This window comes from Patiria miniata, unplaced genomic scaffold, assembly GCF_015706575.1.
Source record: "Patiria miniata isolate m_02_andy unplaced genomic scaffold, ASM1570657v1 HiC_scaffold_5, whole genome shotgun sequence".
Classification (NCBI taxonomy): domain Eukaryota; kingdom Metazoa; phylum Echinodermata; class Asteroidea; order Valvatida; family Asterinidae; genus Patiria; species Patiria miniata.
In genome coordinates, this window is record NW_024037072.1 from 37,230,681 (window position 1) to 37,252,046 (window position 21,366).

General features: G+C 39.6%; 1 protein-coding gene across 2 annotated transcripts; it reads left to right on the forward strand.

Annotated features, from left to right (window-relative positions):
* The first annotated feature begins 330 nt into the window (after nt 1-330).
* On the forward strand, nt 331-19,596 carry LOC119741900 (neuroendocrine protein 7B2-like). Of its 2 annotated transcripts, XM_038217842.1 has the most exons (8): nt 331-481; nt 6,511-6,732; nt 7,416-7,547; nt 8,162-8,260; nt 8,869-8,972; nt 10,336-10,407; nt 10,984-11,013; nt 17,063-19,596. In XM_038217842.1, the coding sequence occupies exons 2-8, from the start codon at nt 6,519-6,521 to the stop codon at nt 17,150-17,152; spliced, it is 741 nt and encodes a 246-aa protein (XP_038073770.1). In that variant the 5' UTR covers nt 331-481; nt 6,511-6,518; the 3' UTR covers nt 17,153-19,596. The 2 variants fall into 2 exon arrangements, with proteins under 2 accessions (XP_038073770.1, XP_038073772.1); XM_038217844.1 differs by lacking the exon at nt 10,336-10,407 and having other exon boundaries at nt 334-481.
* Nucleotides 19,597-21,366: the final 1,770 nt, after the last annotated feature.

Sequence of the window (21,366 nt, forward strand, 5' to 3'; positions counted from 1 at the left end):
TCATTACGGGAGCTGTTTGCACGATCGCTGACGTTGCGGTTCGTTCGTTGCGGTCCTCACACATGTGTTTCTTGCGTGAAGACACTATGGCCACATCTACGTAGACCTCCGTTCTTAATTGCTCGTGAGCATAATCATAAGCAGTCAGTGGTGGCGAAGCGGCGATACGGAGCTGATGTTAATATCCATCTAGCTTTTGCTCATTAGATTGGGATGCCAGTTATTGCATCGTGCGGGGCCGAGATCGCTAGCCCAGGCTATGTGTATTCTGACGTCATTCGATCTCTGGGGATATTTACCGCCACAGTCTAGCGTGAATAATTAGCATCTTCTGTGCGCCGTTTCTGTCCCCCGTCACATGCACGTCACGTCATTGCTGAATATTATTATCATCTACGCCGAATTTTCCAGTATTGCAGAGAGCCCTTTTTGTGTCGACAGATAAACAGTTGGAATTTATAAAACGGAATACATCTAAAAGGTGAGTTAATATTCTGTTTCACTTCTTCTCTGTGTCATTGTTTTTGGTCGTTAAAAATCTTCAGAGATTGTTGATGAGGATGATTTCCTTGGATCGGGTTCTTGAAGGATTTGTCGATGGGGAAAAGGGTCATCTTGTTCTGCAACGGCAAATGTCAACGAATCACAGTATTGATCGGTTACAACCATCTGGCGGGAAATCTGACCAAAATGTATTTTCTAAGTCTGACCTGATTAAAATGTGTGAAATGTACGGTAGGCCTAGAAATAACCCACTGAAATTGTGACCGTCGTGTACAATTTGCGATGTAATTCGCTCATCCCTATGTTGTCTATATACCACCATCTTGTACGATGGCCGCCATTTTGTTCATCTTCATCGGATGTCACGACAATAAAACCGAAATAAATGCAAGTAGAACGGACGAAGATTTGACAAAATTATAACATCACTGGAACGGAACATTTTGCTAGCATGATATATGTAAAGGGAGTTGTACCAATATTCCCATGAAGAGATGCATTATACCTTTTTTTATCGATTCGTTCAACATACTTTAAATTGCCGAAATGCACAAAATAAGTTATAACCTCTTCGTCAACAACCTTTTGCCTTATTATCACAGTGCATTTCTGTTGCCGAGTCGGGGAAAACTAATGTCCATCTCAAAAATATTTTTTCTTAATGCAAAATGCTTCATGTACGACAAACAGAATATGTGGGACTTGGCATTTTTACACCTCGGGGCCAACCGGCCAGCTGTCCGTTGCACAATCCAAAAGTGGGGGAGGGGAGAGGAGGGGCTTAACACGCTGGAGGCAGGGCGCGCTCATGTTTCCTCCTTTTTCTTATCTCTTGTTTTACAAATCCTTAGAGAAAGGGGATGAGTCGACTTCAATAGTATTCACTTCTCTTGCGGTTTAAGTACTAAATATTGTTTTAAAGACACTCTGAGGGGAGGGGGATGGTCCCAGTTGGCCGCCTAGTTTCCCATAGGCCAAGCCGCCCTTCTTGTAATTCAAGTTCACTAACCGGCCCTTCAACTTTATTATTTTGTTATGTAGTGCATGGACACCAAGGGAGGATGGGGGGGGGACAAGCGGGGGCCACCCCCCAGAAAAAAACCTATTTTTTTAAGTGACAAAGCACTAAATAAAGGCAAGCAGGCTGCGTATACGGCCTACACCACCATCCTTTCCTCCCAAAAAAATGGTTAAAGTGGTCAGAGATTGCCTCAGATCGCACCACAGAGCATCTAGAATCCCCCCCCCCCAAAAAAAATCGAAAGCCGTAATTTGTTGGACCCACTTTTTGGAGACCAAACATTATTTAGCCCCCCACCAAAAAGATTGTGTTCTGGATCCGCCCTTTGACACAAGTCTAGTCTAGTCAGTCAAAAAGTCAGCGGTTCTTTTTGACATAATCTGAATAGCATGCAGGATTTCCAATGTTTTCGTCCAGGCGCGGGCAAACAAGACAAGTGGGTTATTCACAATCAATATTGTAATATTGATGTTCAATAATTATGCAAGCCTTTTCAGTGCAAAGTGCAAACACTTGCAATGGATATGATTTTGAGACGAAAGTTGTTGAGAAATAGAAACATCTTCCTCTGTATTTTAATTGATTTGTGTTTGATGGTACATTTTCTGCTTTCAAACCAAAATGCCGAATTCAATTAAAATACACCAGTGGACAGACACAAATGCACAAAATAATGCACAGTCGGGTTTTTTTTCGTCTGAAAGGGGTTGACTTAAATGCATGTGAGATCATTTTGCTTTTCATGCATTGAATTCGTTTCCAATAATAACACCACTCAAAATCCAAAGAAGAACGTTCAAAACCTACCCTGTTTAAGTTTAGCCCAGTGAATATTACACTTTTCGAGAAAACAGTGAAAACGTGCACAACCTTTTGATCTGGAAACACGATTTTGTCAATAGAACTCGTTATTTCAAAAATCAGACCATTGACTGATCAGTGGAAATCACCATGTTTAGATTTTTTTCGAAATGACAGCAAACCAGACGGAATAATTTCACGGGGTCACCAGTTCAATCTTTAAAGGGAATATACAAAATTTGTTATTGCTGTGATTTTCAGAAATGGATAGATTTGGGGGGGGGGGTATTTATAGCAAATATTAGTACACTGACTTGTTTGATGTTTTGTGTTCGTAGATGCTGGAAAAACAAAGAAAAAAACAATCATGCTCCTGTAGTCTGGTTCCCTGACCCCACTTAAGATGAAACGGAGCAATTTATAGACGTCGGGGAATTGTAAGGTCAGGGAAGTAGTTTAGCTGGCTTGTACCCGTTCATAGGTATGTAATCGATTGCAAACAAAATGCCGACTAACTAAATATGGTAAATTCAGTGGGGCAGTATTTGAAGAAAAAAAAACCTTTTTTCCCAACGCTGGTCGGCTGACCAGCGTTGGAAATTGATACGAAAATACCACTTTTCTTGAAAATGACAGCACACCAGGTGCCACGATTTTACAGAATGTTTTAGACTGTTATTCACTAACAGTCCAGTAGATATTTCATAATATTTTGGTATTACATTTAATCCAAAAATTACCATAGGCCTATATATCTTAAAGCGGTTGATGAAACAAAAGCAGTTGTCGTGAGAAGCACAGCCGTAATAAACATGTTGAAATGCGTGGCACATAACTACTCATAGCTAGTAATACATTAAATTCTAAGAACCATCAAATTCGTGTATTGAGTAAATGCATTGCTTCGGCCGCCGTATGCGGCTTGGCCATTTTATGGTCCCCTTTATCACTGTTTGATTTAGAGAGAATTTTCCCTGTATAAGTGTTGGTCGCGTGAATCTTACGCGGTAAGCCTATATATTATTAACCTATAAGCCTCAGTGGCGCTGGCGCAGCCAGGATTTGGCTTGGGGTGCTCACAGTTTTTTTTAAAGAAATTTTAATTTTTAAAACAAAATGTTGCCCAGATTTTTTGGCTGCAGAAAAAAAAGGGTTTTTAAAAACAAAATGGGGGGGGGGGGACGGACTGTTTTGACGTTGCTGGCGCCATTTACATCCTATAATTATGCTACTCGAAAATAGGCCACATACATAATTATCACCACGGTCAAACTTGAAGGGATCAAAATTGACCAAAAAAAGAAGAAGAGCCCCCCCCCCCTCCATTGGGTGCGCCACTATTATGAAAAGTAACAGCAAAAATGAGTCTTTGTTCGTTGTGTGATAATATGGAGATTCCGTGCAAATATGTTCAGATTGATTCGAGTATTAATCATACGTTGGTTCATAAGGAGTAATGAAATTACGATGAAGAATAGTTGTGCTTTTGCAATGAGAATTTTTTGCAAAATGCTAATTTTATATCACGGCATATAAAATACAGTGGATGGATAATGCATTGCATGACCTCTGAAACGTTGCACGCATAGCTCTGTTCATCCATGTCTGCATCAAGAAATTTCATAGGAGAGCAGTGTGTATTTAATTTTCTCAAAATACTTTTTGATATTAAATAAGGCACTGTGTCAGGGCATAGGCTAAGCCTTTTGCGGGCCTGCTGTTCAAACTGTACAAATATGCCGTTTAGTTTGTGTTCTAAAAACATTTTTTTCAACCCACGCACGTTTTCATATTCTGTTAATAATCGTCAGTTACGGTAGACCGACGTTCTTTTTGCTCCATGAGAACGATGTAATGAATGCACCGCGGAGATGAACGTAGATTTAATCAATAGTTGTTAGGACCATTTAGGTCTGGCTATTGTGCTTGCTATTCGCCAATCGTTGGGAAGAGGGGTGATGATGGAATTTGGAATAATATGAGGCAATTTGCCTGGAAGGTCCAAAGATTAATTTGCAGTTTCATTTGAGGTATTTTGGAGTGATTTTTGGTACCGATTTCCAGCTTAAATCTAAAAGATACTGCAATAGTTGAACAGAAATCGGAAATATGAAATGATGAAATATTTAGAAACAACGTTGAAATGGGAGAGGAGAGATTGATGTCATGCAGTTCTTTAAAATAAATCTAAATTAAACAAAATAAATACCATTTCCCGACTTGAATGGAGGGTAGAAAATGGCACATGCACTCTTTAAAAAATGGAAACGTTAATTAGGCATATGTATTAAACAACAACAGTCAAACTGACAAGGCATATTGGGGTCCGTGAGGTGCAATTGCAAATCAGACTAAATGACTATTTCTGGTCAGGATTACCGAGCATTTTATGTGTAACGTTGAAAAAGGGGCACTTTTATTTTTTTCGTGAACAAAAAGTATTCTTGTTCTCTAAAGTTCAAATTTGAAATCGTTCAACTGGTCTGAAAACCGTATGTGAACAAAATGGCCAATCAACACAACATTTTCGAGAAATCATTTTACACATCACAATGGTGCATAGTTTTGATATTCCCCAAATTTTTTATAACATCTGGAAAATTATTTGGATCAAAATTACACTAAGCGGAATATTTGTCAACATTTCCTCCAGAAATGTGAGACATTTAGGGTTTCCTGTGACCCACACCTGTAAAAAAATAATTAATAAACATAAAAACACCACTAAATTTTGGCGGTCTGGAGACCAGGCGCGGTTCTAGGGGGGGGGGGGGGGCTAGGGGGGGGCTGTAGCCCCCCCCCCCAAAAAAAAATGTTGTCTAGCCCCCAAAATAAATTCCGTAAAAAAAAAATTGCATTAGCAAAAAGAAGGATTGTTATGTACATGCGAACGGTTTCCCCCTAAAGAAATTGTCGTGACAAGGGTGCATTAGTTAATATAGTGTGAATGATTTTAGGATTTTATTTGCGCTCCCCATTGAAAATATGGCATGAGCCCCCCCCCCCCCCCCCTCTAAAGAGACGTTGTTTATCATCGGATACCGACTAGTTATATGAAGGGTTAATTTGTTTTACTTTCTTATGGAAGGAGCGAGGCAGATAACGCACCGCTGATCTCGGCTGTGCAAAGACAGATTGTATGACAATTTGGTGTTCATAATAAATAGAGAAAGCGTTTGGCAATAGTCTTTATAATTCATTCACACTACGTCCGTTGGTTGAGCATGAACTCTCGCTCATAACACGGACAATGCAATTTCGTGAACATTTCATGCCACGCTGCGCCAATATTTGACATTCTGCGAGAACAGAAAGTCCAGATTTAAAAATGTTGGTGTAAAACCCACGAACCAAGAATTCAGCTGAATATAATGCGATATCGACTTTTATATATAACATGAATTCAGTCGCAAGATGTATTTCTTGTTACATATTATTTTGCACCAAGTATTGAAATATTCTCCTTGATTTAAATAAATGTTTTAATTGTTTGTACTCGTTGAATTTGTTTTATTTGCTACTTATTATCTTGTCACATAATATTTGTACATTTTCGAATTAATGCATTCATTAATGAACCGGGCATCGTGCAGGTGTTTGATTTTGCTCGGAATTAATCTTCCATTCATCACCCATTTTTCTTCTGAAAAGATAACATGAATAACTAATTGTGCCATGTGGGCATTTTGTAGGCCATGAATTTGAGGGTTTTTGTAAAGAAAAGGGTGAAGCCATGACCAAGACTGCGAGCTGTATTTCTGTGAAATTCTGATGAAATTGGGCCCCAAAATTGCTCAGTCTATTTTGAAATGGAGCGCAGTCATAATTTTTTTCAAAATGGCGATGGGCTTCGGGACTACTTTAAGGGGTGATCATCTTTGGATGGAATTTTCTCCCAAAAGTCATTGATTAACCCCCACCCCCACAAAAAAAAATAACAGAAATTGAAAGATGATGAATAAGCTTTAATTTGATGTATGTCTCATACACCTTGGAGATTTGTGAGTATTTTTCCTAAATTTCGGAAGTGGGCGTATTTATCAATGGGGTCTATTTCAGTTTATTGACTGGTCTGCAACCGCAAACATGTTTAGCTGTCTGGCTCCCCAACTTGCTCTATAATAACTGCAATGGATCTGTAACCTCCGTCTGGGTTCCTGTCTTCTTCTTTTTTCTGTCATCAGTGACCAAGATGAATCTTTCGCTCGTCGTCTCAGTCTTGAGCAGCGCCCTCTTTCTGGTCTGCGGCGCCTACCCCTTCAGCTCCTCGGACCGACTGGCCCTGCGCAGCTACCTGAGGGATACGTTGCTAGGCGACGTCGGGGATGCCATGGTTGGCCCGGCAACCAGGGAGGAGAGCGCCGCCATGAACAAACTCATCATTCCGCCCAACACCTTTGTGTCAGGTAAAATAATCGATCCTTGCCTGTTGTACCCCGTATATTTATGCTATTTTTTTGTGCATGCGGCTGATTCGCACGCATGACGCGTTGACGGTCGAGTTTTATTTGACCGAGAAATGATTTGAGAGCATTGAGCAAGTTTTGATCAAGTCAATCACGAGCCAGTCACAAGATGATCTCAAGTAAATCATAAGTCGAACACAACTCTATCACAACTCAATCGCCAGTCAATTACATGTAAATCATGAGTCCATCACAAGTAAAACACGAGTCAATCACAATTAAATCACTAGTTTATCACAGGCCAATCGTACAAGTCAGACACAAGACAATAATAGCAATCACTGAGATATCAGTCGCCAGTCAACCCCAAGTCCGTCAAAGGTCTATCATAAATCAATCATACGTCAATCATACGTCAATCGCAAGTCAATCACAAGTCGATCACAAATCGATCACAAGTCAATCATACTTCAATCATAAGTCAATCACAAGTCAATCATACTTCAATCATAAGTCAATCACAATTCATTAGTTATCCAATCGCCAGTCAACGAACGAGCTTTCCAAATGAGCTGTGACAATGGCAGCCCTTTGTCACGTTCATCCCCTGCTACTTGTGATTGACTCAAGTAAACGTCTGACATTTTGGGAGTTTCACTACAGAATCCACTTTTCCCAACCAGGTGGAGCAGGAGAAGGCAAACAACACCTTGGATCAGCCGGGAAGATCCCCAACAAACAGGTGGCTATACCGGAGGTCCACGCTGGCTACTCGACTCCGCCCAACCCCTGCCCCAAGACGATGGACGAGAAAGGTCAGATGCCGCATCCTCAACGAGTTTAAAACCACTTTTAACAATACTTAATCGTTGTCAAGTTTCCATCAAGTGATTGGGCCAATGTGCTCCGCTCCCGACAGAAAAGACCCGAGACGCTGCGGCTATAATCAGCATCAAATCCGATTAATAGTTGGTATCGGTAACCGATTCCAAATCTTGACAGTCTTGAAAACCCATGTAAACAGGAGTAAGTTCTTATGTTTTGCTCTGCTGGAAAAGAGGTATGTCGTGTTTTTGCTTCCCCTGACGAGTTTGGAAAGTTCTACATGTATTTGAAGTAACACAAAGTAACATACACCGAATACTCAATTTGTCAGTCACAAAAATAGGAGAAATAGGAGCAGAATCCTCAAAATTCAAGATTTGTTGGAACCCGTCAATATGCAACATATCGTTGGCCAATTTTCATGAAGTGCCTCTTTGAAATGCTCGTCCAATGCTGAAAAATAATTTAATTCAACAGGGGCCACAACTGAGAAGAAAAGACAATCTAACTCCCAAGCCTTGCTGTATGTTGATCATGTGTAACACGCCCTCGATCACGCTAGTCCATAGCTTCAGTCAAGCAATATCCCCCTCTTGTCTTGCAGACAAGGAGAGCGTGAAGTCTACCCTTCACCCCCGGCTGAAGTGTTTCTGCGAGAATGGATGGCAGGACGATGAAGCGGAAACCCTGGACTGCACTGAATGTAAGAATGTGTGATCGCCTCAGTGAAGGATCCAAACATTTTCAATTTTCAAAGTGGGTTTGTTGACACTGTCATGAAGTCAACGCATACACAGGCCAAAGGGCTTAATTTTTGAACAGCTTTTCGATATTGTTTTAAATAACTCAGGAACGAAATTCTGGATTGTGTTAAAAAAAAAAAATGCAAACTGGTGAGACATAAGACTCAGTGGTTACCTACTGTAGCCTTCCCATCCATCCTTTGGTCTGACCACCTGATTTTTTGCATTAGGCCCTATGTCCGCGTATCAGACGGATTTTCCTGATCTTTAGGTCATGTTGAAAAAGCTGATTGTTATTGTTGAATAAATTGTGGCAAAAAAAGGGATTGACCTATGTTTTTTTCCGCACAAAAGCCGGTTACTATAGTCCGTGTGTTACATGGGAACATATTTTGATGTAGGCCTATTTGATGGGAACATACTCAGCAATATTTCAGCTGTGTTTCCCTTACAAAAACAACTGGGCCCAGATCTGAACAGATCTTAATCCACAAGGCATTAATTAGAAAAAATGGTCCAGAAAAAAATAGTTTTATGGGATCGAGCTTTGAATCTGACCTTTCAACAGCTGAAAATTGCTGCTTGGCTACCATGTCCAACACTGCCGCCTTCGTGAGTCAGTACCAGCAGACCGGTGAGGCCCAGGAGCAGCAGTACATGCCGTTCAAACGGGTAAGATGACGGGAGAGGGGAGGGTGAGAGACCCGGTACTCAGCGATCCTTTCGCGGAGTCCAGAACAAGAGAAGTTTGGAAGCATCCCGTGCCCGATTAGCTTGTTTGTTTGTCAATCTGTTCGTCTGTTTGTCCCTTTGGTTGATTGAGATGCATGGAATGTTGACTTGACAACAATCATCGAATATCACAAGTTATATCTTTGATATATAGAATCCATACAATGTATACGTACGTATAGGTGCAACTGTCTGAGGAATGTTTTTATCTGTCTCCCTCATTCATTTCTGTTTTGTGTTTCATTACTTGGTAGATGTAGGCCCCGTGTAGGCCTATATCTTAAAACAAATATAGTGTTGAAGGCCATGCAATTATCAGCGACGCGCTTCTACTAAGGACATTTCAGGAGAGTCACACGATCCTAGCAGTATACGCTTTACAATTCGAAGCATTATATTGCATGATTCAGGGGAAATAGGGTGGGTTTTTTTTTTGGGGGGGAGGGATTTTAAGCCTTGCGAAAACTTTGCTAAAACAAAAGGCAAGGCAATTCTAGACTGTCTGCCAGCCTTGTAGACCCGGTGCCAGAGCCCACAACATTCTTCTCAATTAATACAGCACGGCTGTTCACTGGTAATCGTTCCATGCACCTGTAGCTGTGTACACAATGGGCCGAACTTCATATAGCCCATGTACAGGGTGTCCAAAAAAGTTTTGCAAACAGATATCCTTTAATTTCTCAAAAACTACTTAACATGAGTATTTCATCTTGATGGAACATGTTAATTATGCACTTGTGTGTATAAGTCAGTGAAAATGCCATCGAAATCCGTTCATGCAAACCAGAGATCTAACAGGTTATAAAAGGCTTTCACCCATTCAAATGGGATGGGATTTACACAGTTGACTTAATTTACATCGGAGTGAAAAGGCCCATGACAATCTGATGCACTGATATCACTAACTGTGTTAATCCCATTGGAATGGGTGAATAACTCATAGCCTTTTACAAATCTGTTAGATTCCACTGATTATACATTTCCACTGATTATACACAAGAGTACAATTAATGTGCTCCATCAATATGAAATACTCATGCTAAGAAGTTTTTGAAAAATTAAAGGGCATCTGCTTGCACAGGGGACACCCTGTACATTGTTGTTGGAGGTAATCATATACGATAGCACTGTCCGGCTCACAGGTAACGATGAGTCGGTGAGTAAGGAAATCAGTCAGAGAGATTGGGGCAAAGAAGACTTTAATTATGTTTGCTCCCTCTGGAACAAGCAAACTTCTAGTGGGGTGTTTGATAGGGTTTTGACTTACTGGCTTTATTATGTTTGTCTGGTTCGTTTTGCTCAGAATCAGTACAGTCAGGGTGAAAAGAGAGGTCAACTCGTGGCCAAGAAGTCTCCCGAGATCATAGCCAAACGAGTGAGTCCTTAACTCTTGGATTTGCTGAGGGCTTCGCCGGTTTTAAAATTGTGAAAATATGTGTGCTTTCATTTGCCAGTCTGTCCCGTTCTGTTCGTCTGTTTTGCTGCGTATATGATTTTTGTTTTTCAACCTTTGATTGGTATGATCGGTTTGTTTGGTTGCCGATTCACCTCTGTTTATTTGTGTGCTTGCTTTGTTTTTCATTCTTTGTTTCCTCATTTTTTTTTCAGTTTGGAATGTTGTATGGCCAGGCTACCCTCTATTCTGACTTCTTCTTGCACATTCGCCTGTCTTTCGCTTGATTTCACTGACTTAATATTAAGTAAATGCTTTGTGCAAAACTTAAACTCAATATGTTTTTGCTTTGAAGATTAAACTTCTAAATAAACTGAACGGTGATAATGTGGTGTAGAGTATTTGTCAAAACACAAAGGACTGAAACTTTGTGGTGATCGAAACTGATTTTGACGAATTGATAAAATGGGAACCATCCAAAATAATGAACATCGCCCTCTGTCTACGTTAACAATAATGTTGGGTGTTTTTTTAAATATTATTATTCGTAATTTTCAGAGCCTGGGAGTTAGACGATCTGGAACAAAGGTGCGTGATTTCATTTATTATGAAACAAACATCTCCGTACAATTTTTATCACATATTTCATCCACATTTTCATGATTAGAGATAGTTCATGATGGACTAAAATGTTTATAGGCCCTAAACAGTCATGGAGGCCTACTATTTGTCTTGTGCAGAAGTACCCCCACCCCCCCCCCCCCCCACCAGTAAAAAAAGAGAGAGGCAAATCGGTTTTAATCGGGCGCCATCTTGCTTAAAGGGAATATACAACATTTGCAAACAACGAAAAATAAAACTATCAAGTTTTTGCGAAATACCTTAACAGGATGTTGGTAAATGACAGTCTAAAGCATCCTGTAAAATTATGGCACCTGGTATACTGTCATTTTCAAGAAAAGTGGTATTTTTGTATCAATTTCCAACGCTGATCGGCCGATCAGCGTTGGAAACAACTGGCTTTTTATCAAATACTGGCCCCAATTGACCATTGCACTTGTTTGCAATCGATTACAAACCTATAAACGGGTACGAGCCAGCTAGACTGGTTCCCTGACCTTACAATTCCCCCAATGTATGTAAACTGCTCTGTTTCTTCTTATATGGAGTCAGGGAACCAGACTACAGGAAAATGATCGTTTTTCTTGGTTTTTATAGCATTTTCGAACCCAAAACCTCCAAAAAGTTAGTGTAACTATATTTGCTTTATATTTCCGACCCCCCAATTCCACCCATTTCTGAAAATTACAGCAAAAGCAAATGATGTATATTCCCTTTAATATTGAACATAATAGGGTCCAGACCAGTAAATAGACTGCCATAGACCTTAGTGGTAATAACGCGCACTTCCCAAAATTATTAGAAATACTCACAAATCTCCGAGGTGTTCAAGACACACATCAAATTAGAGCTTATATCATCATCTTCCATTTTTTGTTCAATTTTTTTGGGTAATCCCATGACTTTTGGGAGAATTTCCATCCAAAGATGATCATCCCTACAAATACACATGTAGTCCCGAAGCCCATAACCATTTTGAAAAACGATGCCTGCGGTCCATTGCAAAATACAACGCTTTTAGGGCCCAATTTCATCCAAATTTCACAGACTGAAATACAAGTTCGAATGTAGTCATGTGCACGGCTTCAACCCTTCTTTTTTACAAACCCTCAAGTTCATGAACACAAAATGCTCTAATATCGAAGAATTTGAGGGCATACAAATCGTGATTTGGCCGGTGTAGGCAATTTCGGGGCTATTTACTGGCCTGGACCCAAATCCCGCCTCTAAAAACTGGTTTCCATCTCCGTAACTATATTCGTAGTCAGAGCCACATGAAAGCCCAAAAGGTTCGGGAACAGTCTCCACGCATACCCATATCCCTGGTATTACGTAGAATTAAATAAATAAGAAAGAGCGTGCGTGAGCCAGACTTGTTTTCGAGTCACCAAACATCGAGTCCGACTGAGTCCGAGTCCAAGTCACCACTCCCGAGTCCGAGTCCCGAGTCATGCAGGTCGAGTCCGAGTCCGAGTCACGAGCAACCTCGTCCCCAGGGCCCACTTTGTTTTCAACCTCGTTTCCAATAATAAGCCCTGGGATGGGAACTTGTTTCCTGAATGCTGATTCAATAGCGCAAGTAGCAGGTGATGGGTTTATATCGTGTAATTGGTGTTGTTAAGTTTTCTTTGTCTCAAATTTCGCGCGTGCCGCGTCCATTTGTATATCATGTAATTGGACAATATTTCGCAAGCTGCGTTGACACGATTCTATACCGCGATAGGTTAAGTGGATGATTTGCATATCTAAAACGTAGCCTAGCCTCAGATGGCGGTGTTAAACTGCAGGGTTCACTTCACAAACTCTTTTGCAGTCATGAGACGGCAACTTCAACACGGACAGTTCAACACGGAAACAGTTATTCGCCGATCGGATTCAGTGCATATAGCTCAATATATACTACAAAATTCATATTTTTCACTACAAATTTCAAACTGCAAAATCAACAGCACACTACATGGTCTGCTCTATCTGTGATTTTCGAGTACAAACAACTCGTCTTTGATTTGTTAAAAATTCTGCTTTGACCATGGATCGAGGATCTTGTTTGCTGTCCTTGTTGTGTGTTTGGTGCTTTCTCGGTACCAGTCCACTCATCGAAGTTAACGGACAAAGTGTGATTTTATCTAAACTTTCATCGGGTGATCCTACAGCAGGTGAATCGGTGCAATAGCGGTGTGAAACGTACGGACTGCAGCCGGGAAATTTCATGGAATGGTCGAGGCTTGTTGTGATTCATGAGGTCAAGATAGTCAGGAATGGGATGACCCTCAACTCATCCAGATACTCAGTTACTCTACTTAGTCAGTCTCAGACAGAAAGGGTTGAAATCCTAACAATTTATAACTTGAGTGCAAACGACACCGGTACTTACTATTGCCGTGTGATAGAATCAAATAGTGACAGTGCCACAACTCGAATGTCCACAATGTCTGTCAAATCGACGACAGAAGCTCGCCTTCGTGCAAGTACTGATAAACAGGTGACTGGGACAGAACAGCAACAGTTGTCAACTGATACGCCGATAACCGGTGATCTAACCGAAGAGTCCTTTTGTGAACGGTGCATGTCAACTCCCTGTATCAATCTTGACCCTCAAGCATCTGTCATTCCTTGGTTTGCTGCCTACGCTGTCATCCTCGTAATCGCCATTAGCTCTGTAATCATCAACGTCTTCCTCATCATCAGACACCAACATCTTAAGAGTCTCATCGAGAAGAATCTCAGTGCACCAAAAGCAGATCCTTACACGGAGCTGTTGTCTTATACGCGTATATAGTGGTATTCATATCATATTAGGTGAATTTATCTTTAATTTACTTAGCATCTGTAAGTTGTTATGTAATGACAACTTACTTTTTACTGATCCCACAAAGGGGTCGTCCTATTGCTGGTCAACACCGCATGATTAGCTGCTTGGCTCTCCAAATTCTGCAATATCCACAGGCGCCGAGGGGGGGGGGGGGGGTTCAACCCCCCCCCCCCAGCTCTGTTCAAAATGTGTTTTTTCTCCAAAGAAATTCCAAAAAATGCTGCTAACCCCTGGATGCACCCCTGATCCAAGCATTACAGCTTTGACAGCACAATTATCAGCTTTGTATGTATTAAACACGTAGCGAACATTGCGTGTAGGCCTATGCACTACAGGTGTGTATATACGAATCACAGTTTTGAAAGGGGAGAGGTTTTGAAAGGTTACGAATACAAAACATTGTAAATCCCAGCCTGCGTCAGGGCACCAAGTTTTACGGGAAATTCACGTCCTACATTCTTTCTTGTGATGGTTCGAGCAATGACGGTAAGAAACCGTAACAATTACAGGAAATGGACAGTGTTTTTACGGGTTTTGTTTACAGTGTAGCCTAAAGTGTATATTATAAAACGTGTAAATAGCTAGAGTTCTAGAAACCACTCCACACCAAACCAGAATATGCTTCTCATTCAGTTGTTTTCGTGTGTGAATTTGCTCCATATCCAGTTACACAATACGATCCTTCATACTGCCATGCCGCTACAAACACGGCAACTTTGCGGATGTTGTTATTTCCTCGTGGGGTAAAGATTTGGAGTGTTTTTTATTTGATACAACACTAAACGTCTATGGCCCTGACCTCGTTTAACTTAAGTTCAACTAGAAAGTAAGGCAGTGGGCTTACTTTTGATCCTCATTCAATCACACCGTGTTGTAAAGGAATGTGGGGGTGCCAAATGTATTCACCTACAAAACATACTTCAATAGAAACCAGTAACACTCAAAAGCGCAGACCCTTAATTGTTAAAGTTTTGACACAAAACTACTGCCCTAGGAATTTGATACTTTCTTATGGGAGTCATAAAAGTATGACAATGAGTTTGGAGGCCAAACTTAATAATTTTATTCCTAGTATGCCTGCACGCACGTGACACACGTTGTTAACTGACACGGGTTTCGTCAGTAAACGGGGGTGTAAGTAAAAATAGACTGACATATTTGCCTGACAGTCTAGTTATACAGGAAAAGAACAGCCACACGTATTATGGTGCTAATACATAGGCGTAACCAGCGAGGGGGTAAGGGGGTATTCCCCCCCCCCAATACTTTGTAAAGACTGCCTTTTTCCATTCAAATGGCCTTTTTTCAACGGGCTTACCCCCCAATAATTTGTAAAGAGTGCCCTTTTTTTAAGAAGTGCCTTTTTTTTCTGACCAAGTGCCCTTTTCAAAAAAGAAGTGGTGCCCTTTTTTGTGGCATCTGCCGTTTTGGGTGCCTTTTTCAGAATTTCACACATGTATCGCCCTGAAAAGCACCATATATTGGCCCTTTGTGTGCATAATTGTCGGTTTTGAACAGCTTAATGCAATTTAGCTTAATGCAATTTAGCATTAATTATTGCATCTAACTTCTCAGGAAACGGGGGGGGGGGGTTGATATGACCCCTAGATCCGCCATTATTGGCACTTGTCTTGGCTTACGATTGTATTGTAGGCTCATACTAAATTGTTCCCTTGATCAACTCATAAAAGAATGTATTAAATGATACAGGCTGACTAAATTGTTAATGAGAAGACTTTGCAAGGCTTTCTAATCTAAACAATGGTTTATTATTGCCTATATTCTATCTCAATACGTTATATTTTGGTAACTATTCGGTGATCAAGACATTTTTGTATAGCTCAGTGCTTTATTGCTGTGTGAATGTATTACATAAGTAACCGATAATTGTGGATAATAGCAGGTGCTTAAGTTCTGTAATCGAAATTATACATATATCATATGCAAATATATATTTTACTGTCCATTATGCAGTACTTATTTGACTGATAGATAAGTTAATCTATTCCAACTAGGCCCTACACAGATTGTGTTGCTGAATTTGATACATTTATAATTACACACATATACAAATATATACACATAGTTTATTTACTGTCCATTATGCAGTACTCATTTAAGGTATTTTTTATTTGACTAATATAATAAATATTTGATCTATTCCACGTACACAGATTTTGTCGACTGACAAGGTTGATTTTTTCCCCAGACTTCATAGTCCCACGTATGACGGTTGTTGTCCACTGACCAGCACTTTCACGTTTATGAAAGTATGCCTTTCTTCTGCACAGATATATCGCTTGCTCAGGAGATGATCGTCTTCAAAATAATTTGTAATTAGGCCTACATGTTTATTGTTTTCTGGTATTTTGGATCGAGTCCCGAATCACGCAGGTTGAGTCCGAGTCCGCAGCGTCGAGTCCAAGTACGAGTCATTAAATCATCGTGACTCGAGTCTGAGTCTGAGTCACGGAAAATGGGACTCGAATCGGACTCGAGTCCGAGTCTAAGTCCGAGCTACGAGTAATACAAGTCTGGCGTGAACCAAAGAAGCACCGTTGCTAGGCAAAATGCGCCCTCTCTTGTTCACGCACGGAACTCATAGACATTTCTGCGCTTGGTTGGCAAACGGCATTTTTGCCAACCACGGCCTGCAAAACTGTGGAAGGTCCAACACTGCAAAAATGAAGAAGAGTCATTACAGATCACAAAAATATTATTTGATACTTGAAAATACAACATTTTCAACAAAGCTACAAAATAATTCCTACATATGCCTTTTTACTATGTGTTGATGTCGTTATGAGGACTTGTTTGGAAAAATATGTTGCCAACCACGGCTTCAATTTATGCGTTTACGGCAGCCCATACAAAATGGCGCCAATGTTTACAAACGAAAGAAAGGCCTATAGCCTCATACCCATGTCAGACTTACAACTCAAGTATAATTTTAGGCATTTCGCTCATACTCACGGACAATTTCCGGTGAGTGCTGGTGACTGCTGATCGCTTTCATAAATATTGAGAAGGATACACAGGAAGAATTGTGGGTACCCCAATGCCACCAATGATGGTCATAGGTGCAGTGCGCATGCGCTTAGTCGGCAAATTTGAAACCCCTGAATGGTATGTCTATTTGTTGGTCACTAAAGAGTGTTTTATTAAACTGCTCTAACCCAGGCGTTGCTTCTCCTTTTGTTTCAGCGTTTCAATCCTTACCTTGACAACCAACCGTACATCGATAGCCTCGTTGCTAAGAAGGCACCCAGACTCTCCGGTTTCCCCGCCATGTAGGAGGCTTGACCTCGTGTCAAAGGTCACTGATGACATCCGGCCTATGTGAATATTAATGTCATGTTTCATCATCAACTGGGATTCACTACACATGTGTCTATCATTTTCTCTTTTAAAATCGAAACATTTTGGTAAAAAAGATAAATAACACAACGAAAATGATATTGATATTCACATGAATGCACTACATGAAACAGGTGACGAAAATGTATTATGTTTAATGTGACCCGCTCTGCTGAAATGAATGACTGGTCTTTTGACCGGTGGGACAGTTGGCCAGTTACGTTGAAGGAATAACATTTGTATTTTTTAAACGAGATTTGACAATCTGATTTGTCACAAATTCATCCATTTTTTTCCAAATCAAACTAGGTCTTAGTTTCTGCTCTGCAATAGCCAAAGTTTAGAAACCGTTGGAAAAGCCAATCTTTCCAACATTTTGACAATTTTAGAGTCAACTGTGGCAATACGGGCAAGAAGTGTGAACGCATCAAGTTATTTTAGAACTTACTTTTTTTTTTCACTTTCCAGAGCGGGTCACATTGACTGCTGAAAAAAAAATGTCCAGTCAGAAGTTGTCAGAGTAAAAGTGCGCGTTGTGTTTTGGTTATTTGTTTAATAATTTTCAAGTTTCGGGGTTTTTTTAATATAAAAAAGAACAGTGATTTACTACAGTGGATCTCTCACCGAAAATACAACATTATACCGAAGAGATAAAATACAGGGGAAAATGACTTCACAGGATTTAACTGCTCATATCAATTTACTGTTTGGTAGAAAGGGCAAGTTCGATCGAGGACCAGTGGTCAACTAGTGGTTGATTCGTGAAGTGTGTTACGCCTGCGCTTAAGCCAAAGTTAATCATAGTTCGCGCTCGAACATCCTCGTGGAATGACATCTGGACTAGGTAAAACCTTGCTATCTTCTCTGAACAAGTACACTCCAAAAGGTGTGTTTAGCAACTAAACACAATCTTGCTATATCACTTTGTAAACATGTTTAGAAGCTAAAAATTACGTGCCCAATTGCTAAACAGTATCCATCAATACTAGTATTTAAACATGTTAGCAAAGTGATAGCAAGAAAGTGTTTAGAAAAGTTTGTAATTGCTAAACACAGTATTTGCAGTGTAATTGTCTTGTCAGGATGACAAATTACATCCTTCTATCGATAAATTTGACAATATGAATCTTTAAGGGTCGTTTTTAAACTCTCTCCTAGTTTTGTTTTTCTTGGGGAGTCAAACCCAATCGGATGTGAAAGCAGGTTCCTGGCGGTGCGTTTGAATTGAACACCATATCGATCCATCGCGCAGGTATCAAAAGCATTTATCAGCAATCGAGGATTAAATGGAAAATGATCGTGTGATTGTTATACTTTTTTTTTATTATAGTCTTTTTGTAATGTCCCGTTTTTGCCACTCGCCCAGCGGAGAAATCCAACGTGGATTTTGTGTTTGGCGTATAAATGTTGTAAACAGAAATTATTACTATACTTCACAAATTATTAACATCGTAATAATATTAATCACTTAATGAAGTACATAATATTTACACAGAATTTAAGTATAGTTTGCATGTATATTGCATATACGTATGTGGTACGGTACTTATTTAGATCTGTTTAGTTCACCTGTAATGTTCACAGTGTGTGGGTGGATGGAAAAGACGCTTTGAATTCAGGTTCATTAAACAAATTAGCAAAGATAATGTAGGCCTAGTGACATTACGGAATAACGGATTGGTTTATAAATTAAAAAAAAATGTTACCACTTTGGCAAACAACCGGATCAAAAGTCATTGGTAAATGTGCTCACTAGAAATATTGCGTTTAAGAATTCAAGTCCAAGTCCCAATTCGAATCGGTCGTTTTTAGTTGTGGCAACGGCTTCGGTTTTTGACACCGAAATGCTGCTGTGAAAAAAATACAAGAAACGGCCCTTTTTGGACGCAGCCTTGCAATTGCATGCATGCAAAGGGTTTGTATGTATATATTGTGTATAGAAAATATATTGCACAAAATATCTTGATTGTATTAAATTTTGGTCGACTGCTATTAATTTTAAAAGGAAATTCCTTGATATTTTGAGTAGTAAATTGGCTAAAATATTGTATTGAGTTACTGCATGATGTAAGTGTAATCATTTGTGTGCGTAGTAGAAATTCCATGCATTTACTAGAATTAAGTTATGACGACCCCAGTTGTTCTGATGAATACTAAGTTGTTTTAAGATTATCACCTTGAAAAAAAAATTAAGGTAAAGGTTTAGTAATTGCCTCTGGTATTATTGTTGATCTTATTTTAAGTTATTAATACGTATTATATAATTTATTGATAATTTTCCGGATACCATTGGCTGACACCTTGCTTAAATTTGCTGAAATCCGACGCTTGCCCTAGAAATCAATGTGAATCCAAACTTGACAATAAAGGCATATAACCCCTAATGAAATGTTATGTTATTGTTATTATATGGATGTTTTAAAATAAAAGTTGACAAAAGAACCTGGGATATGTACGGCAGGATGCATGGCCACATGGGAAAAATGAAAAAATAAATCAGAAAAATATAAAGAAATATTTTTTAAATTACATATATTCTATGTTGAGAAAACACTGCAAAGGGTTGCTCATTGGCTTACTGCCATGTACTTACATTTTGTGCAATTTTCTACTCCTCTTAAATGTCTGAAAACTATTCGACATCCCTTTTTGGTTAATAAAGTGAACTTCCTAAAATTCTGTTTGTTTTTCCTGACACCTGAGTGCAATGTTGCTATGATGTCATTTCAGGAAGCGCATAAGAGGTGGGAAAGATAAGAGTTATTCATTAAAGCGCCGTGCAGTGTCATTTTTAAAATGCTATCCTTGAAAATGCAACTTTGTGTCCCATTTAACCTCATTTTCCATTTTCGTTTGTCATTTTGAAGGGTAGTTTGGTGCCTTTTTGGTTTTCATGCGAATGCAAATTTCCATATTCTAAAAACTGTGATGTCATTCCGGGCAGAAACCTCAAATGTTACAGCTATTTGAGCACACAAACAGTTGCTAGAATTTTGGGTATTTTGCTTTCGTAAATTTTTTCTTTGGTGACTCGTTGTTGTGTATTCTCTAAATTCCAAAGAGTGAAATTAGGGACTAGACGTTTTAGAGTGAAAATCACTCTCATTTTCGATTGAAATTGTGAAAAGAACCACTTCAGTCGAAGCTCGAGTGAAAACTCGATCTTTACGATTGAAGAAATTTCACTCTAAAACGTCTAGTCCCTAGTTTCCGACTGTGGGAGTTAATCGTCACTCGAATGGAGTGGAGTGAATTTTCACTCTTTGGAATTTAGAGAGTAAGTACATGGCAGTAAGCCAATTAGCAACCCTTTCATACAATTTTTTCAGTGAGCAAAATTCGGGTTCACAATTTGAACAGAAAACCCGTAGAAACTGAACAGTGTATTCCTGAAATGACATCACAGCAACAGCGCCCTCAGTTGTCAGGAAACGCATACAAAATTGTCAAGGTTTAAAGAAGTGCACTTTTCAATCAAATTAATCATAAAAGGATGTCAAATAGTTATCATACAGGAGTAGAAAGTTGCACAAATCGTGTTCCTCAGAAAAATTCATCGCATGGCCCCTTTAAAGCTATGTAACCTATCAAGTCCTTTAATAGTCAACTGAGTGAAAAGATTGGTCTTGATTACTTTTAAAACAATGGCTTTTTGTCATGCCGGATTGTTCGCGTGCTTACAACTAGATCAAGTCTCCCACTGTTGGTCTTGGGTTATTCATTTCATTGGGGGCTGAAAAACATGTCGCTTTAATACCACAGTATAATACCTGTACGGTTTCACTATGAGTGTTTCTCATATTTCATTTGCATAATTTGTAACCGCTATGCTTAAAGCCATTACTACCAATAAGCAGGCTATTTTATGTGTGAAGTGAGAGAGATATATTTTTTTCAAAGCAAAACATTATGTCACCATAAGTTCACGAAACAAACATTTGACGTTCAGTACCACATTGAGAAGCTAGGGCGCCCTCTGCGATTTACTCTCAATTCAACTCCCTGCTATATATACAGGTTTCGAGTAACGCACGCGTCTCTTAATTGCTTCAATTGGGCGTGTTACAATTTTGGAAAGATCGTTGTCTTTACTGCTCTAATTAATCTGCTCCAATTTAACAAAACAAAACAGAAATTTGCAAACATTATAA

What these genes read in the sequence shown, in the direction of transcription:
- LOC119741900 (XM_038217842.1), top strand. Translation starts at nt 6,519, where the DNA reads ATGAATCTTTCGCTCGTCGTCTCAGTCTTGAGCAGCGCCCTCTTTCTG. An exon ending in GCCCAACACCTTTGTGTCAG is followed by an intron (nt 6,733 to 7,415) that starts GTAAAATAATCG and finishes TTTCCCAACCAG; the next exon opens with GTGGAGCAGGAGAAGGCAAA. An exon ending in CAAGACGATGGACGAGAAAG is followed by an intron (nt 7,548 to 8,161) that starts GTCAGATGCCGC and finishes CTTGTCTTGCAG; the next exon opens with ACAAGGAGAGCGTGAAGTCT.